General features: G+C 38.3%; 1 protein-coding gene across 15 annotated transcripts in view; it reads left to right on the top strand.

Annotated features, from left to right (window-relative positions):
* Nucleotides 1-44: 44 nt before the first annotated feature.
* The window catches only part of METTL8 (methyltransferase 8, tRNA N3-cytidine), a 40,911-nt gene continuing 23,917 nt past the window's right edge, over nucleotides 45-17,038 (top strand). For 9 of the 15 annotated variants that reach the window (XR_012674093.1, XR_012674094.1, XM_075153205.1 and 6 more), the window contains exons 1-6: nucleotides 45-164; nucleotides 989-1,101; nucleotides 8,187-8,342; nucleotides 11,220-11,311; nucleotides 15,358-15,746; nucleotides 16,303-16,352. Coding sequence is in view for 13 of the 15 variants with exons in the window: in XM_075153205.1 (XP_075009306.1) it covers nucleotides 1,097-1,101; nucleotides 8,187-8,342; nucleotides 11,220-11,311; nucleotides 15,358-15,746; nucleotides 16,303-16,352 (692 nt within the window). In the remaining 2 variants the exon portion in view is untranslated. The other 6 variants (XM_075153209.1, XM_075153206.1, XM_075153218.1 and 3 more) reach the window with 6 other exon arrangements.

Below are 17,038 nucleotides of genomic sequence, written 5' to 3'. Positions count from 1 at the left end.
GCGGCCGCGCCGCCCCGGGGCGGGGACAGAACCGCCGCCGCGCGCAGGCGCCCAGCCGGCGGAGCGCGCACCGCGTCTGCCCCGCCGCCACAGAGCCGAGTTACCGCAAACGCCAGTCGACAGCAACCCCGCACCGCCACCGCCTTCCCCCCGCGTCCCGCCGGGTACTGTAGTTTTCGCGGGCGGAACTGCGCGGCGCGCCCGGACTACATCTCCCGCCACGCCCCGCGGCAGCCCGCCTGCTCCCTCAGGCGCTGCGGACGTCGCCCGGGGCGGGCGCTGCAGCCGCGCGGGTGCCCCCAGCCAGCGGGCGGGAGCGGGGTCGTTCCCCTCTAGGGGGGGTGCTGCGGCGTGGCCGCTGGTGAAACGCCGTACGCAGGACCGCGGGGCAGGAGGAGGGTCTCTGCGCTGAGGTCGGTGAGAGCCGCTGGCAGTGGTCGCTCGCCGGTACCGGCGGAGCCGCTTCCGCACCGGGACCTCTGCCCCAGGCCGGGCTCCGCTGCGGCTGCCTTACCCTGCGCTGAAGGGACTGAAGCGAACGCAGTGCGCGTCGGCATGCGGGGCGTGTAAATGGAAGCATCTTACCCGCTGCCTTTTTTGAACACGGGCAGGAAAGTTTCGGTAGCCGGAGTTCGGTTAGGAAAACGCGGGAGCCGATCTCCTTTACTTTCACTTATTCCCGCTGGAGAGCAGAGCCCCCCGCAGCCGGGCGGCGGGAGGCGCGCGGCAGGGCCAGCGCCCCCTGCCGGAGAGCGGGGGGCTCCCCGTGGGGCACGGCCGGGTGGGAGCAGCCGGGCTGGCGTCTGCGAGTGGCGGCCAGCCGTGCAGCGTGCCCGTGGCATCGACCACGGGTGATTTTGGATACTGCTGTGTAGGGTGGAGTGTACCCAGGCTTGGGGGTGGGGGGAGCGTTTAAAGGATTTGTTTACAACTCCAGGGTCAACAGCAACTTCTTGAGATGTGTGACACTTCCTTTTTATCTTTTTAGAGCTACATCCCAAAAGTTGTCACTATCACCAACAGCTACTTGCCAGCAGAGCAACTGAAGTCTGTAGAAAAACTCGTTTCCCTTCCTTGCCAGAGGCCAGGCGCCCTAATGGGGTAATGTGGAAGTTGCTGATCTTTTATGTGTTTCCGTGTCTTTGTTCTTCAGGATCTCTGAGTGGAACCTTTAGTCTTGGCTGATACTGTAACAAAAGACAGATTCCTGTGATTTTCTGGTGCTTTGCAGTTATTTGGATGAGTGAGCTAAACGCACAAACAGTGGTTGCGGTTGCTCCTCCAAAGAGCGGGTTGGGACAGTATGCAGGTGGGTCTACAACATTGCCAGGGACTTCAGAGCTGACAGGGCAGGTTGCACCTAAGCAAAGTCCATGTGGACATCCAGAGTCTTGCAGGGATGTAAATGAACGAGGTTCTTCAATGTAAATTATAGATAGCAGTAAAATTCATGTTGCTCTATCTCTGTTCTCAGCATCTTTAATAAAAGAAAAACACACTTTGTGTTGAGGCAAATCATATTTTGTTAGGCAATACAGTTACATGTTCCGTATTTTGTAGAAAATAGTGTTGAAAAACAATTTTAAGTGATTGAAAGATATATTTGGAGGCTTAGATGTATGTTCACTGTGCATGTATGTGTCCACATAGAGTCAACACAGCTTTTTGGTTTTTTTTTTTTTTTCTTCCTATGTGAGCACGAGCCAGCAGAGGGTGCACAGGTTAACTAGGAAGCCTTAATTCTGAGCCATGTTTACCATTGATGGCTTCCTCTTGATCTTAAACTTGTGAATAGATTAATTTGTAAATCAGTTTCGTGTTGTATTCTGCTGTATAAATAACAGGAAAGGACCTCATGGAAATGAATTACCTCATGGAAAAAGGGGAAAAATAGGGGAAAAAAGTAAAGGATTGCACAGAATACCTACGTATTTAAATCACGTATCCTACAAACACACATTGATATGTGGGAAGACAACTTGTCTGTAAAGTTAAACAAATATGCAGGTATTTACAGGATTGTAGCCTAAAGAATTATTTGTGAATTTGCCTCTTTATGTTATGTAATATTTAAGAAATTTGTACCAAAAGTGACTAGTATCTTCTTAATTTCTATTATTCAAATTATTTTAATAAATAATATTTATAACTACACTCTTTCGGAGTGTGCCTATAGTAGGTGTTACAAACAGGGAACAGTAGAACAATTAACACTGAAAATGTTATTATAAATAGATTCAGTACAAAAGTAGAAATTCCATTCCAAGAATGATTCTAGGATATCAAAATATAGTTTTAGCTTCAGTTGGAATGAAAGTATTCTTCACAAGTTGAAGTATTTCAAATTCAGTTAAAATACTTTATTGAAGCTTCATGTTAAAGACAAAATAGTCTTGGTAGTGCAGTCAGAACATCTCTATTATAAATTGAAATGATGCAGTTTCAACAAAACACTTGTCCTGATCAAAACAAAATCTTTCAACATTCCAAAAAATAATAAAAATGTTTGAATATATTAAAGTGTTGGCAGAATTGCTATATTTCTTTAAAATACTGCGATTTTCTTGAATCAGCATTCTTTGACGAGCTTGTGTCAGTTTTGTCACCTGCCTTTGCAAGTGAAAAAAGAAGTAGGAGCTCAGGTTTAGTTTGGGATAGAACAAATTACATTAGTCACCTGTAGCAACTGAACTCCACATTTTATCCATACAATTAATTCAAATAAAATGCTTTTGTTAGTTATTTCATGTTCTCATTAATTGATTAAAGATTCAGTAAATAAAATACATCTATATTTCTAAGGTAAGTGTTTCTTTCTTCCTTGTTGGCCATTCATGTCTCTTTGATCTTGCAGTTACCGTTATTTTATTTTTAGTTGCATTTTTTCAAACTGTCTTCGTTAGCTTAAAAACGTATTAACTAGTGTAGTTGATTCCCTCAGTACTGAGGAGAAAGCTTTCTTTGCGTCCACTGTCTTCCGAGATCAATAGATGCATATGCCAACAAGAATTAATGTTGCAGTTCATAGCCTCAATTGAAGAACATTTCCCCTTTTTTATAGGAATGATATGATTGCTTCTTAAAAATAAAAGAATAAAAATACAATTATAAAACCTGTAGTTTTATAAGATATTGCAAAAATGGTTTATATAGCAGAATAATTCCAACAGGAGTATCAAGATGGAGAATAGTGGCTGAGAAACAGTTCTCAATGAGTACAAAATTAGGAAATTAAATAACTTTTTTTTTTAAACTCTCAAGGACTTTTAGCTCTTTGCTTGTCCCTAATAGCTGTTTGTCTGCTTTCTTACTTTTAGAAGTGATTATATAGTACCTACATGCATTATTTTATCCCAAGTAATGTACCTTCAAGTTCTGTTGCTGATCTCCTGGGTGTATGGTGATTCAAGTAAATGTTCTCAGTAAATGAGCAGTTTTATCTCCATCCTTCCCTGTCTCCCTCCCTCTACCATTGTATAAACTATTTCCTCTTTGCTCGACTCTTTTTAACAGGCTACCTGGCAGGCTCTTTTTGCTCAACATTTCTGTACATGTGGTTAAAATCATATCTGGTGGGGTTTGGTTTTATCTGCTGTTGCTTTTTAACCAATGTTAACTGTGTTGTCTCTACAGGAGTCAGAATAAATCGAAGTAATGTTTTGTTTTGTTTTTATTTTCCCCTTGGTAGTCAGTGCTCTGCAGTAGTTTTACTGAAGCTGCTGTGTGCCCACAGGGAGGTCTGCATCATTCCTGGTGATGATGCATGAGAAGGAAAAACAGTTGAGAGTTTTAGATCTGCTGAGTTTGAAAAGTTGTGAAATATCCTATTGTTTCAAATGTGCACAATATTTTTGAAGTATGTCATTGAAAGACTAATCATGAAGCCCCAAGAGGACATGTTTAGTCACTTGGTAGAATAGGATAGCATTAAGCATTCACTTAATGAATGAGTCTGGTTGACAGTAAAGTCCCCTTCTCCCCACCCAACCCCCATTTGAAATATTAAGAAATATTAGTATGTATGTATTTTAAAAATAACCACTGGTAATTCATAGTTATACCTTCTGTGTTACCGTTATCTTGAAGAATTTTTCACTTTGTTTCCATGATTGCCACTTGCATCTGTAAGGTGTTCTGAGTTTTGGTAGTGTTTGATGGTGATAAAACAGATCAGCTACGCTTTACAGGAGAGTGTTGGGGATTGATTGTCAAATGGTGTGTAGATAATTTTCTGGGTGCCAAGCAGAAGTAATTGTATGAAGTTCATTGTTTCCAGAATACTTTTCCATTTAGAAATGTAACATAGCTGCACATACTCTTCCTAATATAGGCTCTTTTTTTTGTTTATAACAGAGACACTACAAGTAGGCTTAGTGATTGGAGATGGAAGAAGTTGTTAGCTTTGTAGTTGGAGATCAGTCAAATGTCAAAATCCAAATGTTTTCATCCAATAAGTTCATTGATCTAGGTTCTTGGACAAAAATGATAGGTTATTTCTGTTGGTTTTTGTTTGTGTGTTTTTCCTCTGGCATCACTTTCAGAACCGATACTTCTCCAGGATTTTACTCATCAATGAAGTGCTTTACGTATGTTTTGGTGTATGATTCATTATTTAAAAAACAAGATTAGAACAGTTCTTTTCTCCTGTATCTAGTTTTTCCTCTGTGGATGTGACTGCTCAGAGGCTTTAATGCCAACATCAATTAGAAGTGTATTATTTCAGGTCTAGCTGGCAGTTGATGTGTATACCTTCTTCTGCATGTCCACCTTCAAAAAGCTGTACTAAAGGTGCTGTGTTAGATTGTTTGGGGAGGGAAGGAGTTCTAAGGCAGTTTTCTTAAAGTTTCTCAACTAAACTGAGGACCTGATCCGTATTTGTAACAATGACAAAATTCTAAAGGCTAAAAGGCAGTGCCTCACAGGGAAAAAAGTCTTCCATGTTGCTTTTCAGCATGGATACCAAGTGCATTGTTTCTTTAAAGTTTTTTCTGAAAAATAGTTATGCTGCCACAAAATATAGGCATTTTTAATGTAATTCAGGTTCATGATAATATCCTTAAAGATGAAGGTTGAATTGCTTTGATTAATAATCAAACTTAAAGCCTTCCTGACCGTGGCTCTGAACAAGGAAATAACTCCTAATTCTTTTAGACAACAACATTTCTTGCTGTCATGGCTTCAGGGTATGATCATCTTATCTGACAACGAGAAAGGGTGTTTGCCTGTTTCATTAACAAAATCAATTAGAGAAACAATCGCGCAATGACTTGCTTCTGAAAATGTAATTTAGGCTTCCAAGTCATTTAGATGCTTTTTGAACTTTTAGAGCCAGGCTGCCCATTAATCTCATGACCGGTGGATCACAGTAACTCTCAGGGATATACATGCATGTCTCCAAGGAGTTCCTTCACATTTAACACTAGATGCAACAGTAAACTTAACTCCCCCACTTACCCCACTCTCCCTGCATTTTCTTGATGGTTCAGAATTTATCAGCTAAAATTGTGCAATTATCACTCAAAGGATCACATTCTCATAAAAAGAGTTGCATCTCTGGATTTTACTGATGCAAGATCATCTTAGTCATCTGACTATAATTCCCATCTGTGCATCTTTTCATGTTCTTACTGAGATATTTAGAAAGCCAAGAAAAATTATGTGACTAGCCTAGCAGCTGAATCATTGTATTTTATGTTGAGTATCAATGCTGGCACAGGAAATGCAAGATACCAGCTCAGGTCTTTTTGAATGATTGAAGAAGGAAGAGAATTTGTAAACAGTTTGCAGTGTAATAATGGAATCTTTATCCAGGCATTTCTATAATTTAATAATGATAATTTTAGATCAGATTGTGGTTTGGGGTTTTGGGGGATTTTTTTATTTGTTTTTGTTTTCAAGAACATTGCCTTTATGTAAATTACACATTTCGCAGAAATTGTCATGGTGTCTTAATTTTCATGTCTCATAATTATTATTTCATAATATCTGTTGTGGTTTAACCCGGCGGGCAGCCAAACACCATACAGCCGCTTGCTCACCATCCCCCCACCCCCTCCCCCACCCCAGTGAGATGGGGAAGAGAATCAAAAGAAAAAAAAAAAAAATTCATGGATTGAGATAAAGACAGTTTACTAGAAAAGGAAGGGAAAATAATAATAATAATAATGATAGGATATACAAAATGAGTGATGCACAATGCAATTGCTCACTACCCACCAACCGATGCCCAAGTAGTGATCCCCCTCCTCCACCAACCCCCGGTTTATGTACTGAGCGTGACATCACATGGTATGGAATACCCCGTTGGCCAGTTGGGTCAGCTGTCCTGGCTATGTTCCCTCCCAGCTTCTTGTGCACCTGGCAGAGCACGGGAAGCTGAAAAGTCCTTGACTAGTGTAAACATTATTTAGCAACAACTAAAACATCAGTGTGTTATCAACATCATTCTCATACTAAATCCAAAACACAGCACTACACCAGCTAATAGGAAGAAAATTAACTCTACCCTAGCTGAAACCAGGACATATCCCATATACGGTAATAATTATGCATTATGTTATGAAAAATGCATACATATTTTCAAAAACAAAGCATGAACAGTTTGTAGTAATTAAAGTATAAATTGGAATTGGTTTAGTTGCTGAGCCACATTTAAAAAAAATAGAGCCATAATCAACTCCTTAACATTAGAAGAGGTTTTAATTTTGTAATAGGACTAAATGTTACATTTTCACTGTATGGTGATGCTCCATATCCTGGTAACATTGCAGTTCCAGCAGCCAAAATTTATCAGTGTTTTTATTTGGCATTGACAGCCAAAAGGCAAACCCCATTTTATTTAATCTTTGACAAATAAAATTAAATTTTAATCTTTTTTCCTCTTTTTTATCTCTCTCCCCCCCCCCCCCCCCCGTAGGCTTAAAATAAATAAACAATGCCCTTTTTAAAGCATGACTCATTCAAAAGTACACCTTAAATGAGGAAGTGTTTGTTTAATTGAAGTGATTCCTTTGCCAGGCTTTGTATTGATGTGTACAAGTTAATCTTTTTTTATTCATAGTACAAGACTTGTGATCAAATAGTACTATTTTCCTCAAGATAAAAATCTTCATTTTGTAACCAATTTGCTCAGAATGTTTTCTAATAATGTCTTGTGCCTGTTCTTTTGTAACTACATTTTGTATATCCAGTGCATTAAATTTGTACGTGTGGTTTATACAGAAGAAGCACTCAAAAAAAAAAAAAAAAGGCAGGAAAAAAATAGGACTAAGAATAATTTTTAAAGTCATATGCAGAGCACTTGAAGGAAAAAGAACAAAGGCACATCAGGGTAAAAGTAGTAGGAGGGGTATTTCATTTTACTCATCTCCTAGGAAGCCTACATTAACGAAAATATGCAAAAATAAAAAAAAAAAACACCAACCAAAAAAAAGCCCAACCAGACAAAATGCTCGTACTAGCTACACACACTTGTTATCTTTCGTTATTAATTCTGTATGAAGACATTCCAAGTAAAGTAAAATACAGCAATATAAGGCAGAATTCTACATGTAATAGAAGAATCTCAAGCACTTTATAATTTGCATGAATAGAAATTTAACATTTAAAACCATTCATTTTAAAGAGGGCATTAAACAGGTATCAGGAGAATACATGGCAGAAATTTTGGAAGGCTTTCTGGTGCGTAATGTTTACACTTAAAAAATCTTTCATTTCCTATCTAAAAGCATAAAACCACAGTCACAGTTCTAGAATGAAATCTTTTGAAGACAGTTACCTAGTGAGTGGGGTGAAAAATGTCAATCTCAATGACAGTATGTACCCGCTAGAACAAGTGGTTTCTTTACTGATCATTTCTTGTCTTCTTAAAAGTACAATGTAAAACTTGGTTTATTGTTTTACTGTGTATTTCTTTTTTTTCCCCTGCCTGATAGGACTTCGAAATGGTACCAAATAATTTATCTTTCAACTGGTTTCATTCCAGTGGCCTACTTCGGGATTATTTGGGCTTTCAGCACACTCAAGGGTTGTTGCTAGTTTCTAAAAAGCATTTAAATTGATTATTATAATAAAAGATTATTACTAAAGCTGATATTGGCGCTTGATTATTTGACCAGTTTCTCATGTAAGTGACATAAACAATTAAGTTACAGCAAAACTGTAATTTGAGTTAATTGTGTTTTCAGGTCTCTGAACAAAATGAATTTCATTACAAGGCTTTCTGCTTTATGTCTGAGGAAAAGCAAGATGCAACAGAGGCACCAAAATAGTAGACGACCAGCTGTTCCACTTGGATCACGGATTTTAACTGATCCTTCTAAGGTTTTTGAGCATAACATGTGGTGAGATGTTTCTTCAAGGCTGATTTTCATGTATTTTTGTATATTATCATTTACTATGATGAATAATGGTATGTGTGTATATATATAACAATGGACTGCGAGAATAGACATGTAAAGGTAGTGCTAGAGAAAACTTGAGATTGTCACAAGTAACCTGACAGTTACAAGTTCTCAGTAATTTCGTAAAAAGCTGCTGAGCAAGTAGTTACGGAACGAAAGGCAAAATATTGTTGTAGATCAGTAATGAATTAGGAGACAGAAGGTGCAGAGATAAGATAGTCCGTGTTATTTATAATGGCAGAAAGTTACTAGTTAGGTAATATGGGATGGATTGCGAAGATGGGATTGAAAGGAACTGGGTTGTTCAGAAAGTGGATCTGCAGATGAATCCACATAACTCAGAAGAGAAAACAGTGAAACTGAGTTAGAGCAGGTGCTGCATGGAAGTTGTGAATGTTTTGATAAATCAAGAACCTGGCTATGAAGTAGGGGGAGCTCCTTGGATCTGAAGCTTGCTGAATCGGCAGGGTTCTCACTAGGGAGATAAGGGGGATCAGGATGAGTGGTGGTTGAGCTAAATAGGTCATGCAGGGTGAGCATAAGAGATTCATCTTCCCTAGCATTGATGTATGAGGATTTATGTCCTTTTGTTTTCGACTCATCATCTTTGGTACCTCATAAAGTGGCATCCTTCCTTTTGCCTGTGTGTGAATTGGCAGGGAGCCAAGAGCTGCTGCCATTGCTGCTACGAATACTAAGCAAATTAAATTTGGGAACTAATGCTTTAGATATTTGCTGTGGTGCTTTTCTGTCATTTCGAGAGAGAAGTAATGAATGATGCTAAACTTTGGAACAAAAAATGTTCTATTCAGGTTAGTAATTGGCATAGTTTTCACATGTTAGTTTTCACAGGTAATTAAACCCTGTGTTAGCAAACAAGTTAATGGAAAAGGGCTAAGTTGAATAAGCTGAACTGAAAGCAGCATTGCTTGATCTTGTCAGGCCTACTTATGTTAACAGTTCCTGGTGTGGTTAAAATGGATAGCTTCCTTTGCTGCTGTCAAAGTTCAACTTAAAACACTTCTGTATTTAAACACTTCTGTGCTTAGAATTCTTCTGTATTCTGTGTTCCTGCCAGCTTGTAGTGCTGAAGGAGCTGCCTCATTTGAAGCATCCAAACTATGTAAATAATTTGCATAAGAACTATGCTATGTCCCCTCTTCGGCAGATTTTGATGAAGTGCTGCTGCAGTCCTGTTGTTGGGGGTCTTCCATATAGAAATTTCTAGGAAAGAGCCAAAAGATCTTTCTTCAGCTTTATGAATTTCCAAGGAGGGACAAAAGGAAAAAAAGTTGTTGCTGAAGATGGAGGCCTTCAGGCACCTATAGTATTGTGTGTAGAGCCCTTAAGGGCTCTGACAGACACACAATGATGGATTAAAATTGATCAGCTAAAGCTTATACCACAGCGAGTCATCTGTCAGAAGGGCTGACTGTGTATTATTGCCATCTGAATAGTCCTTGGTTTCAGCTTGCTAGAATAGGCAAGGTCAAAAACGGTGATAGCAGTGAGGGAAGTAAGTCTTTCCAAGAGGACGGCTGCCTGGTAATGCTTCGGTCATTCAGTTTTATGCTACTGTAGCACGTCTGTCAGAGCCTTGACACTGCACAGGAACATTTGGTATACGAACAAATACAGGAAGGGGAGAGGCAACCTGCTGGGGACAATAATGAGAAATATTTCAGTAGAGATGCGGAAATCAAGTCTGAGGGAAGCAGACAAATACATACCAATTAGTCTCCCACAATTAACAAAAGAGGAACAGTGAAGGTCTAAGAATTAAATTACCTATATGTCACCAAGAATGGAACAGGAAGATGCTCGTTAGCTTTTAGAGACAATCGACTCTTTTCAGGTTGGCACCTTGTTCCTTTTCCCATAGTAACCAATGGAATTTTAGTCAGGCTCTCAGTTAATTGATTTCAGTAGGGTTAGGATCTAATAGATTATTTGAATTATATTAGCTAATTTAATTTGATTTCTGAAACTGTTCAGACTGGATGATTTGGAGAGACACTGATTTGCTTTTAAAAGCTGCCAGCAGCATGTTTTTCGGCACTCCCCATTGTGGCCTGATCCAAACACAGAATCTGCAGGGAAGGCAGTTTAGTCATCAGGGTCAGATCTTGGCTTGATTCTGTGACCATTTAATGGATTAATATAACATTTAGTGAACCACTTTACACAAATATCGATAGCATAGACTCTGGAACCGTTGCAGCACTGCTTGTCTTGTCTTATTGTCTTGTCTCATTCTTCTTTTTTCTAAATGTTTCCTGTCTCTATTCCCCAAATAAGTAGAATCCTGTTCATCAATTCCACCTGTTCCACTTGAATAGGTGGATTATGCTCCCTGTTTCAGGAACAGCTGATTGCTTTGCTAAATGACCTTTGTTCCTCATCATAAACATTGGTAATGTGAGAAGTTTCTTGCATCAGGGTGTTTATTGATAGGTCTATTATTATATCCAGCTGAACACAATTCTAATGGGACACTCAAAATACATTCCTATAAATGCACTCAATTTACAAGATATTGTTTTCTATTATTAAGAAAAAAAATGCATACTACTTCAGCCTCTTTGCAGTTGGAAGATTTTTCTTAATCACTTGAGTTTTACCTAACTAGTAATTAGTTTTTATCTATCATACACTGAAACTTAGTTTTTAACTGTCAGTCCCCTTGTGGTCATTTGCATGCATTCAAAAAGAAAATGTATTTGAGACAGTGTAGCTAATTTGTGACTCTTTTCCCTGGGGAAAAAAAGATTATGGAAAATCCTATTTAAAGGCTGGTTCTTCAACTGCCTTTTCCAGGGACCACATGCAGTGGTCACAAGAAGAAGAGGAGAATGCCAAGGAAAAAGCGGCAGAGAACTCACTTGTGAAAGTCCAATGGGAAGACCAAGGTAACAAATTCATAATGGCTTAAAAATTCCTATTTTAATGCTATTTATTAAAGCATTTAAAGATGCTTTAAAATCCAGGAACACTCTTTTTACTTCTACATTCTCGTGTCTAAATTTGTTGGGTGGTTTTTTTTTTTTTCATTTGTTGCCTCAAAAGATTGTCTCAAAGTGTGTTTTTCTAGCAATTCACTTACTTGTTTGAGCAATTTTGCATTTTGGGGGGGCAATAGGCTCTATGTAAAACAAGTACATCACTGTGGTGCAGTTGCAAGTTCTGGCTCCTTTTGCAGTTCTTCAGAATAAAACTCACTCCTACGACACAGGACTGTTACTTCATCAAAGGGAATGAATTTGCAGCCAGCTAGGGTGCTGGGGATGAAAGTTCCCATGTACAGTATTCAAATGCTTTTTAATGATTTGTGGGCTGTTTAGAGAGCTAGTGTTTGTACATTGCACCATATATCAGTTAAGTGCCATGAAAGTTGCACTGGTCCCAGCTGGTCCCAGCTTGCTGCCTTGGCCAGGCTGAGCTGGGAGTGCTTCAGGAGGCAGTGTGTTCACTTTGTGTGGAAGGTGTTCCAATGCATCATGCTGAGTCTGCTCTGTAAACGATTAAGGAATTTCGTGCCTGTCTTCAGAAGGGAAACAATGTATTCTGCGTTTCTGAAGAATGATAGCTCTAGGTTCAAACTGGCAAACTAAACCCTAGACTAAACTCTAGGATAGTTATGTATGTAAAGCTGGAGTATCAACTTGATAGTAACATAGAAGACTGGATTCTTAGTTTGTTCCTTTAGTAGATAGGTATTCTGAAAACAATTACTTGAACGTCCTGGACCTCAGTTTACTTAGCGTGTCTTGAACCTGTAAAATTAGATAGTATCACTATGATCCTATCGTGCTCAGTTTCGTTGATGTAACTAGGGCACATGTTGGAGTTTATTTGAATTACCTGTGAATGTGTCTTGAATTGTGTGCCCTTCATCACTTTGAATGCTCTGGGATTGTCATCCTGCCCTTTTCTGTTACCTCTCGTATCCTTTATCTAAATACAGGAGTACAATGTTTGTTTTTCAAAAATGACATCTCATATTTTCATTTGGTTTGTAAAAAAATTTGAAAAAGAGCCCATAATGGAAAAGTAAGCTGTGTAACCATGTGGCTCACGGAACCTTTCATTCTTCATCTATAATCAATTAGAACTTAGTTTGTGCTGGTGAGAAATGGAATAGGCAATACACAAATGCCTGACAAGAAATACAAGAATCCAAGGACATTTCCTATGAATGCCCCTCTGTTTAGAACTTGAATAGGTGAGCATTGCTGATAGTGTTCCTTCAGAAAGCTTCAGCTTCATTCTGCAAGTGATGTACATTTTGGCCTATTTGTGTAAACAATGAACTAGACTGAAGCTAATGAGCAGATTATTTTGGGGCCTTGGAAACTGCAGTAAGGGGGGAAAAGACAAGACAGATTTCAACAATACTATTATATCACTAGAATAGAATAGTTCTGGTGAGCCTCATTAAAACAAGAGAAGTTAAACTGAATTAACTCATGATACTACCTTTAGGAATTTGATTTACTTGTTAGCATGTCCAGTTTCTTCTCAGGCATGCCTGCTAGTGTTGAAAGGTTCTGTTAAGGAGAAAAATCAATTGACTAAGTAAGGGATTTTTTTGTCTCAGAAGGTTATATGTTTATTAGTTTTGTCATTTTTACATGCTTTGGAAAATTTAGTAGTCAGGCTACTTAAATACACAAAGTGAAACAAAAAATTGATAATAATACTGCATGCGTGGTTATTACACAGTGGTGCAGGAGTGACCAGTGAAAGAATGGAAAGTAAAGTGTTCTTGCACTTGAATCTATGGAATACCATACTAATACAATTTGAAAGGCTGACTTTAGCCATTGTTTTCCTTCAATTTTGAATTCTGGAAAACTTGATGGGAATTTAAGTAGAAGGATTCTGAACAGACTTGTAGAAAAGTAGTGACTATAACAAGGGGTGATAATGATTTAAGAACCTTTTGAGTAGGTTTGTGTTTTATACTGAAGCTGAGCAATCTATGAATGTGTGACTTACACTATTGAAATCTGATATATATACCTCAATCAACTCTGCACTTATATTGTAAAACAAGTTTGTACAATTACACTGCATGGCTGGGTCTTGCCCTTTAATAATACAATGGGATGTATTAAATGTTAAATTTTAAAAATTATGCAGATTTCTAGGACAAGGCATTCTGCCACCTCCTTGCCACTTCCCACTGCCTGTCTGTGCCTCTAATGATAATTCTCAGCCTTGTTTATCTCTGAAAAGCTGTAGCGATTTAGGAAATAGTATATTAAGATTTAAATGAGAGTAGTAGGAGCAATGCACCATATATTTACTCTGTGCATTTATATTAAAAGAATTAATGGGTCAGTGTGAGTAGGCACAAAATAAAGGCAAGACATTATATGATGTACACTTAGCAAGAGACTTCAAGGGTAACAAGAAACAGTTCTGTAAATGCTTTAGGAATGAGGGGAAAAAACAAGAAGAAGATTTGGTTTGGTACTTAGGAGGGATGAGGAAGGGAATTAACAGGAATTAACAAAAGAGACATAGAAAAAGCTGTAATTCTTATCTTTTTATCAGCCTTCCTTTGAAATGGTGAGCTGCAGTCCAGTGGCTAGCACTATTAGTGCTAGTGAGGAGCAGGAAAGATCTTGTTCTCGTACTGAGAAAGAACAGGTTACAAAGTACATCCGTAGAGTACATGGATGACTGGGAAAGCAGAAAAGAGAATATTTACTTTTTTAAAAAGGAGGTTGGAAAAGAGAAGAGTCAGATAATTAGTTTCAATTCCTGGAAAAATACTGGAAGAGATAATCCAGAGCTTGCAGACACTGAGTTTGGAAGAACAAAGGAGACGAATACTGGCCAACAAATATTTTTCAAGAATAAATCATGTGAAATCAAGCTAATTTCCTTCTTGGAGAAGGTTACAAGCCCTGGGGGTAAGGAAAAAACAGCAGACGTCCTGAAATTTATCCTTAGTCAGGCTTCTGACTTGCTTTACTTGACATTTTCATAAGCAAGTTAGGCAAGCGAGAGCTAATGAAACTGCTTTTGGGTGAATGAATGCCGAGAGAGATCCTTTCAGAATGGAAGGCTGTGCTGGGCGGAGAAGTGTTTTGTTCTGTGTCCAGTTCTGCTTGGTATTTTCATTAGTGACCTCAGGAAATGGGAGACTTGAAGATGATATTAAGTGAAGAGATGTTTCAAGTATGGTGAAGGACAAAATTAGGATTCAGAAAGATCTGGACAAATGGTGGAAAAAAAGGATCTGAAAGACATAAATTTGCTAAAAATAAATGCAGAATACTTTGCTTAGGAATAATTCCTTGAAAAAAATACTAGTTTTGGAACAATTGGCTAAGTAGTCATTTTGCAGAAGAAGATGTGAGGGTTGTGGTGAATCACTAGCTGACTCAGCAGTGTCATGCTGTTGCAAAATGGCAAGCTGGGAGTCATAAACAGGATTACAGCCTGTAAGCCTTGTAAAATATTCCTTTTGCTCTGCATTGATAATGCCTTTACCAGAATACAGCACCAAAAAGTAATAAATCAATTTGAGAGAAATTAATTTCAGTTTAGTATTTCTTGAATAGGAAAAACATGGAGAAAAGTTTAATTGAAAAGATGCATTGCTTTTATAATTTGAGACATGAAAGCTTGTCTAAGAAACTTACGATTGCATATTTTGGTGATGCTGTTCTATTATGTCACTACATTTGTAAAAAAAAAAAAAAAGATGATACAGAAAGCCTGTCTGCCCCATCCTAAGTGACATAAAATCTAATTAAGCCCTTGTGGGAGTTATTTTGAGCACAGATTAAGGTAAGACCCAAATTCCGAATGTTTTTATTTAAATGTGTACAATGTGGGAAACTATTTAAATTGTAGATTTGGGGTCCAAATTCCATGTTGCTTTACAGTATTTTGTAGCTAAGCTCATATTCACCAAGTTTTTGTTTTGTTTTAATTTCAGATAAATATGAGAGAGAAGCCAGTAAATATTGGAATGAATTTTACAAGACTCATAAAAATAACTTTTTCAAGGATCGCAATTGGCTGTTTCTGGAGTTTCCAGAAATTCTTCCAGAAAAAAGGAGAGAAGAGTTGAAAACAAAAGAAAGATCAGAACACGCAAAAAAACCCAGTACCAACAGTTTTTCACACAAAAATGAAATGTTTGAGGAAGGAGAAAAATATTGGAAGAAAAATTATGGAGGTGGTTCTACTTCTGTACAAGGATATATATATAATAAAAAACAAGTAAAATCTCTTACTGACAATCCTCAGGGTAAAAACTGTGGAGAAGAACTTGGCAGGCTAGAATCCTTCCCTGGTAGTGATGCCGCTTACAGAATATTAGAGGTAATGCACTGCAAATGTTCTACTCATCATATAGAACTCCACTTAGTAGCTCAAAAGGCTGATAAAGATGCTTAGTAAGTATCAAGAAAGTAAACATTTAGAATTTGACATACTACATTCATTTATGGCAGAAACTTTCAGAGAAACCTAGGATCTGGGCTTTGTTTTCCCTTTAAAGTTTCTCCCAAATCAGAATTTAAGGCTAGATTGTCAGATTCCATTTTCACTGGAAGTTGGGTTTCCTAAGGAAAGTTATGTCTTAAAGTGCAAGTACTTGACGCATTCTGACGCCAAATGGTGAAATTGGACGAGAATATTGCATTTTCCTATGCAGTTTGAGAGATGGATTCTCTCTTAAGTTTAGAAAGACATTGAGGAGAAATGTGATCATAGAAGTGATTTGAGAATTGTGGTATGAGCTGTTTATACCTTTTCTGTCCAACATACCTTCAAGTCTAATGGGTCCTACCTACCAACTAATTTAAGACAAAAATAAAAAAAAAAGAGGTTTTATTTGCTCATGTATTTTGACTTTTTGTTTCTCTCCTGATTTTAGGTTGGTTGTGGTGCCGGAAACAGTGTCTTTCCTATTTTGAAAGTTCTGTGGTATGTAGTGCTGGATTTTCAAATATGAAAGTTCTATTCTCATCTTCTCCATTTTCTTCAAATGTTGGTGCTAGACCAGTGCTGCAGGAAGTGTTGAATGGACTGTTTTACAGCCCTGAAATTCTGATTGCTTGCAGACCACAGGTAATGTTGGTAGCATTAGTACAAAACACTCCTCATACTGGTCAACCCTAGTCTTGGGGGGACCAGATTTGCTGACAAGGTTTGTCTTCAGGTGCATTCAGACTGATTTCTTGTAGTTAATCTCAGGCAGGTGAAATGCTCTCTTGTCGTATATGTCACCGTAAAGCTACCAGATATCTCTTCAAAAGGCCGAAATCAGAGACAGTAGATAATGGCATGTGATCTACTAGTAAGAAGATGTATTATTTCTGAATTTGGCTGGTACACTTTGTCATATCGCTTCAGGTTTTAGTGTCAAGGAAGGCACAAGACTTGTATTGCATTACTTAATTCCTTGAAACATCTTAGTCCACTTAGCTTTCGGTTTTAGAAAAAGCTGTTACGACAGCATGTCCTCCCTTCCATGGAGGCAGGAAGGTTTTATTGGAAAGGCTGTGTATGTATCAAGGGTTGAAATAGATTTCTTTTTATTCATGCCTCTTTTTATTCATGCCTCCAAGAGCTTGAGTATGGCACAGTTCATTATTCTATAAATGAATTCT

Source organism: Calonectris borealis, chromosome 6, assembly GCF_964195595.1.
Source record: "Calonectris borealis chromosome 6, bCalBor7.hap1.2, whole genome shotgun sequence".
NCBI lineage: Eukaryota > Metazoa > Chordata > Aves > Procellariiformes > Procellariidae > Calonectris > Calonectris borealis.
This window is presented reverse-complemented; position numbering and strand designations above follow the sequence as displayed.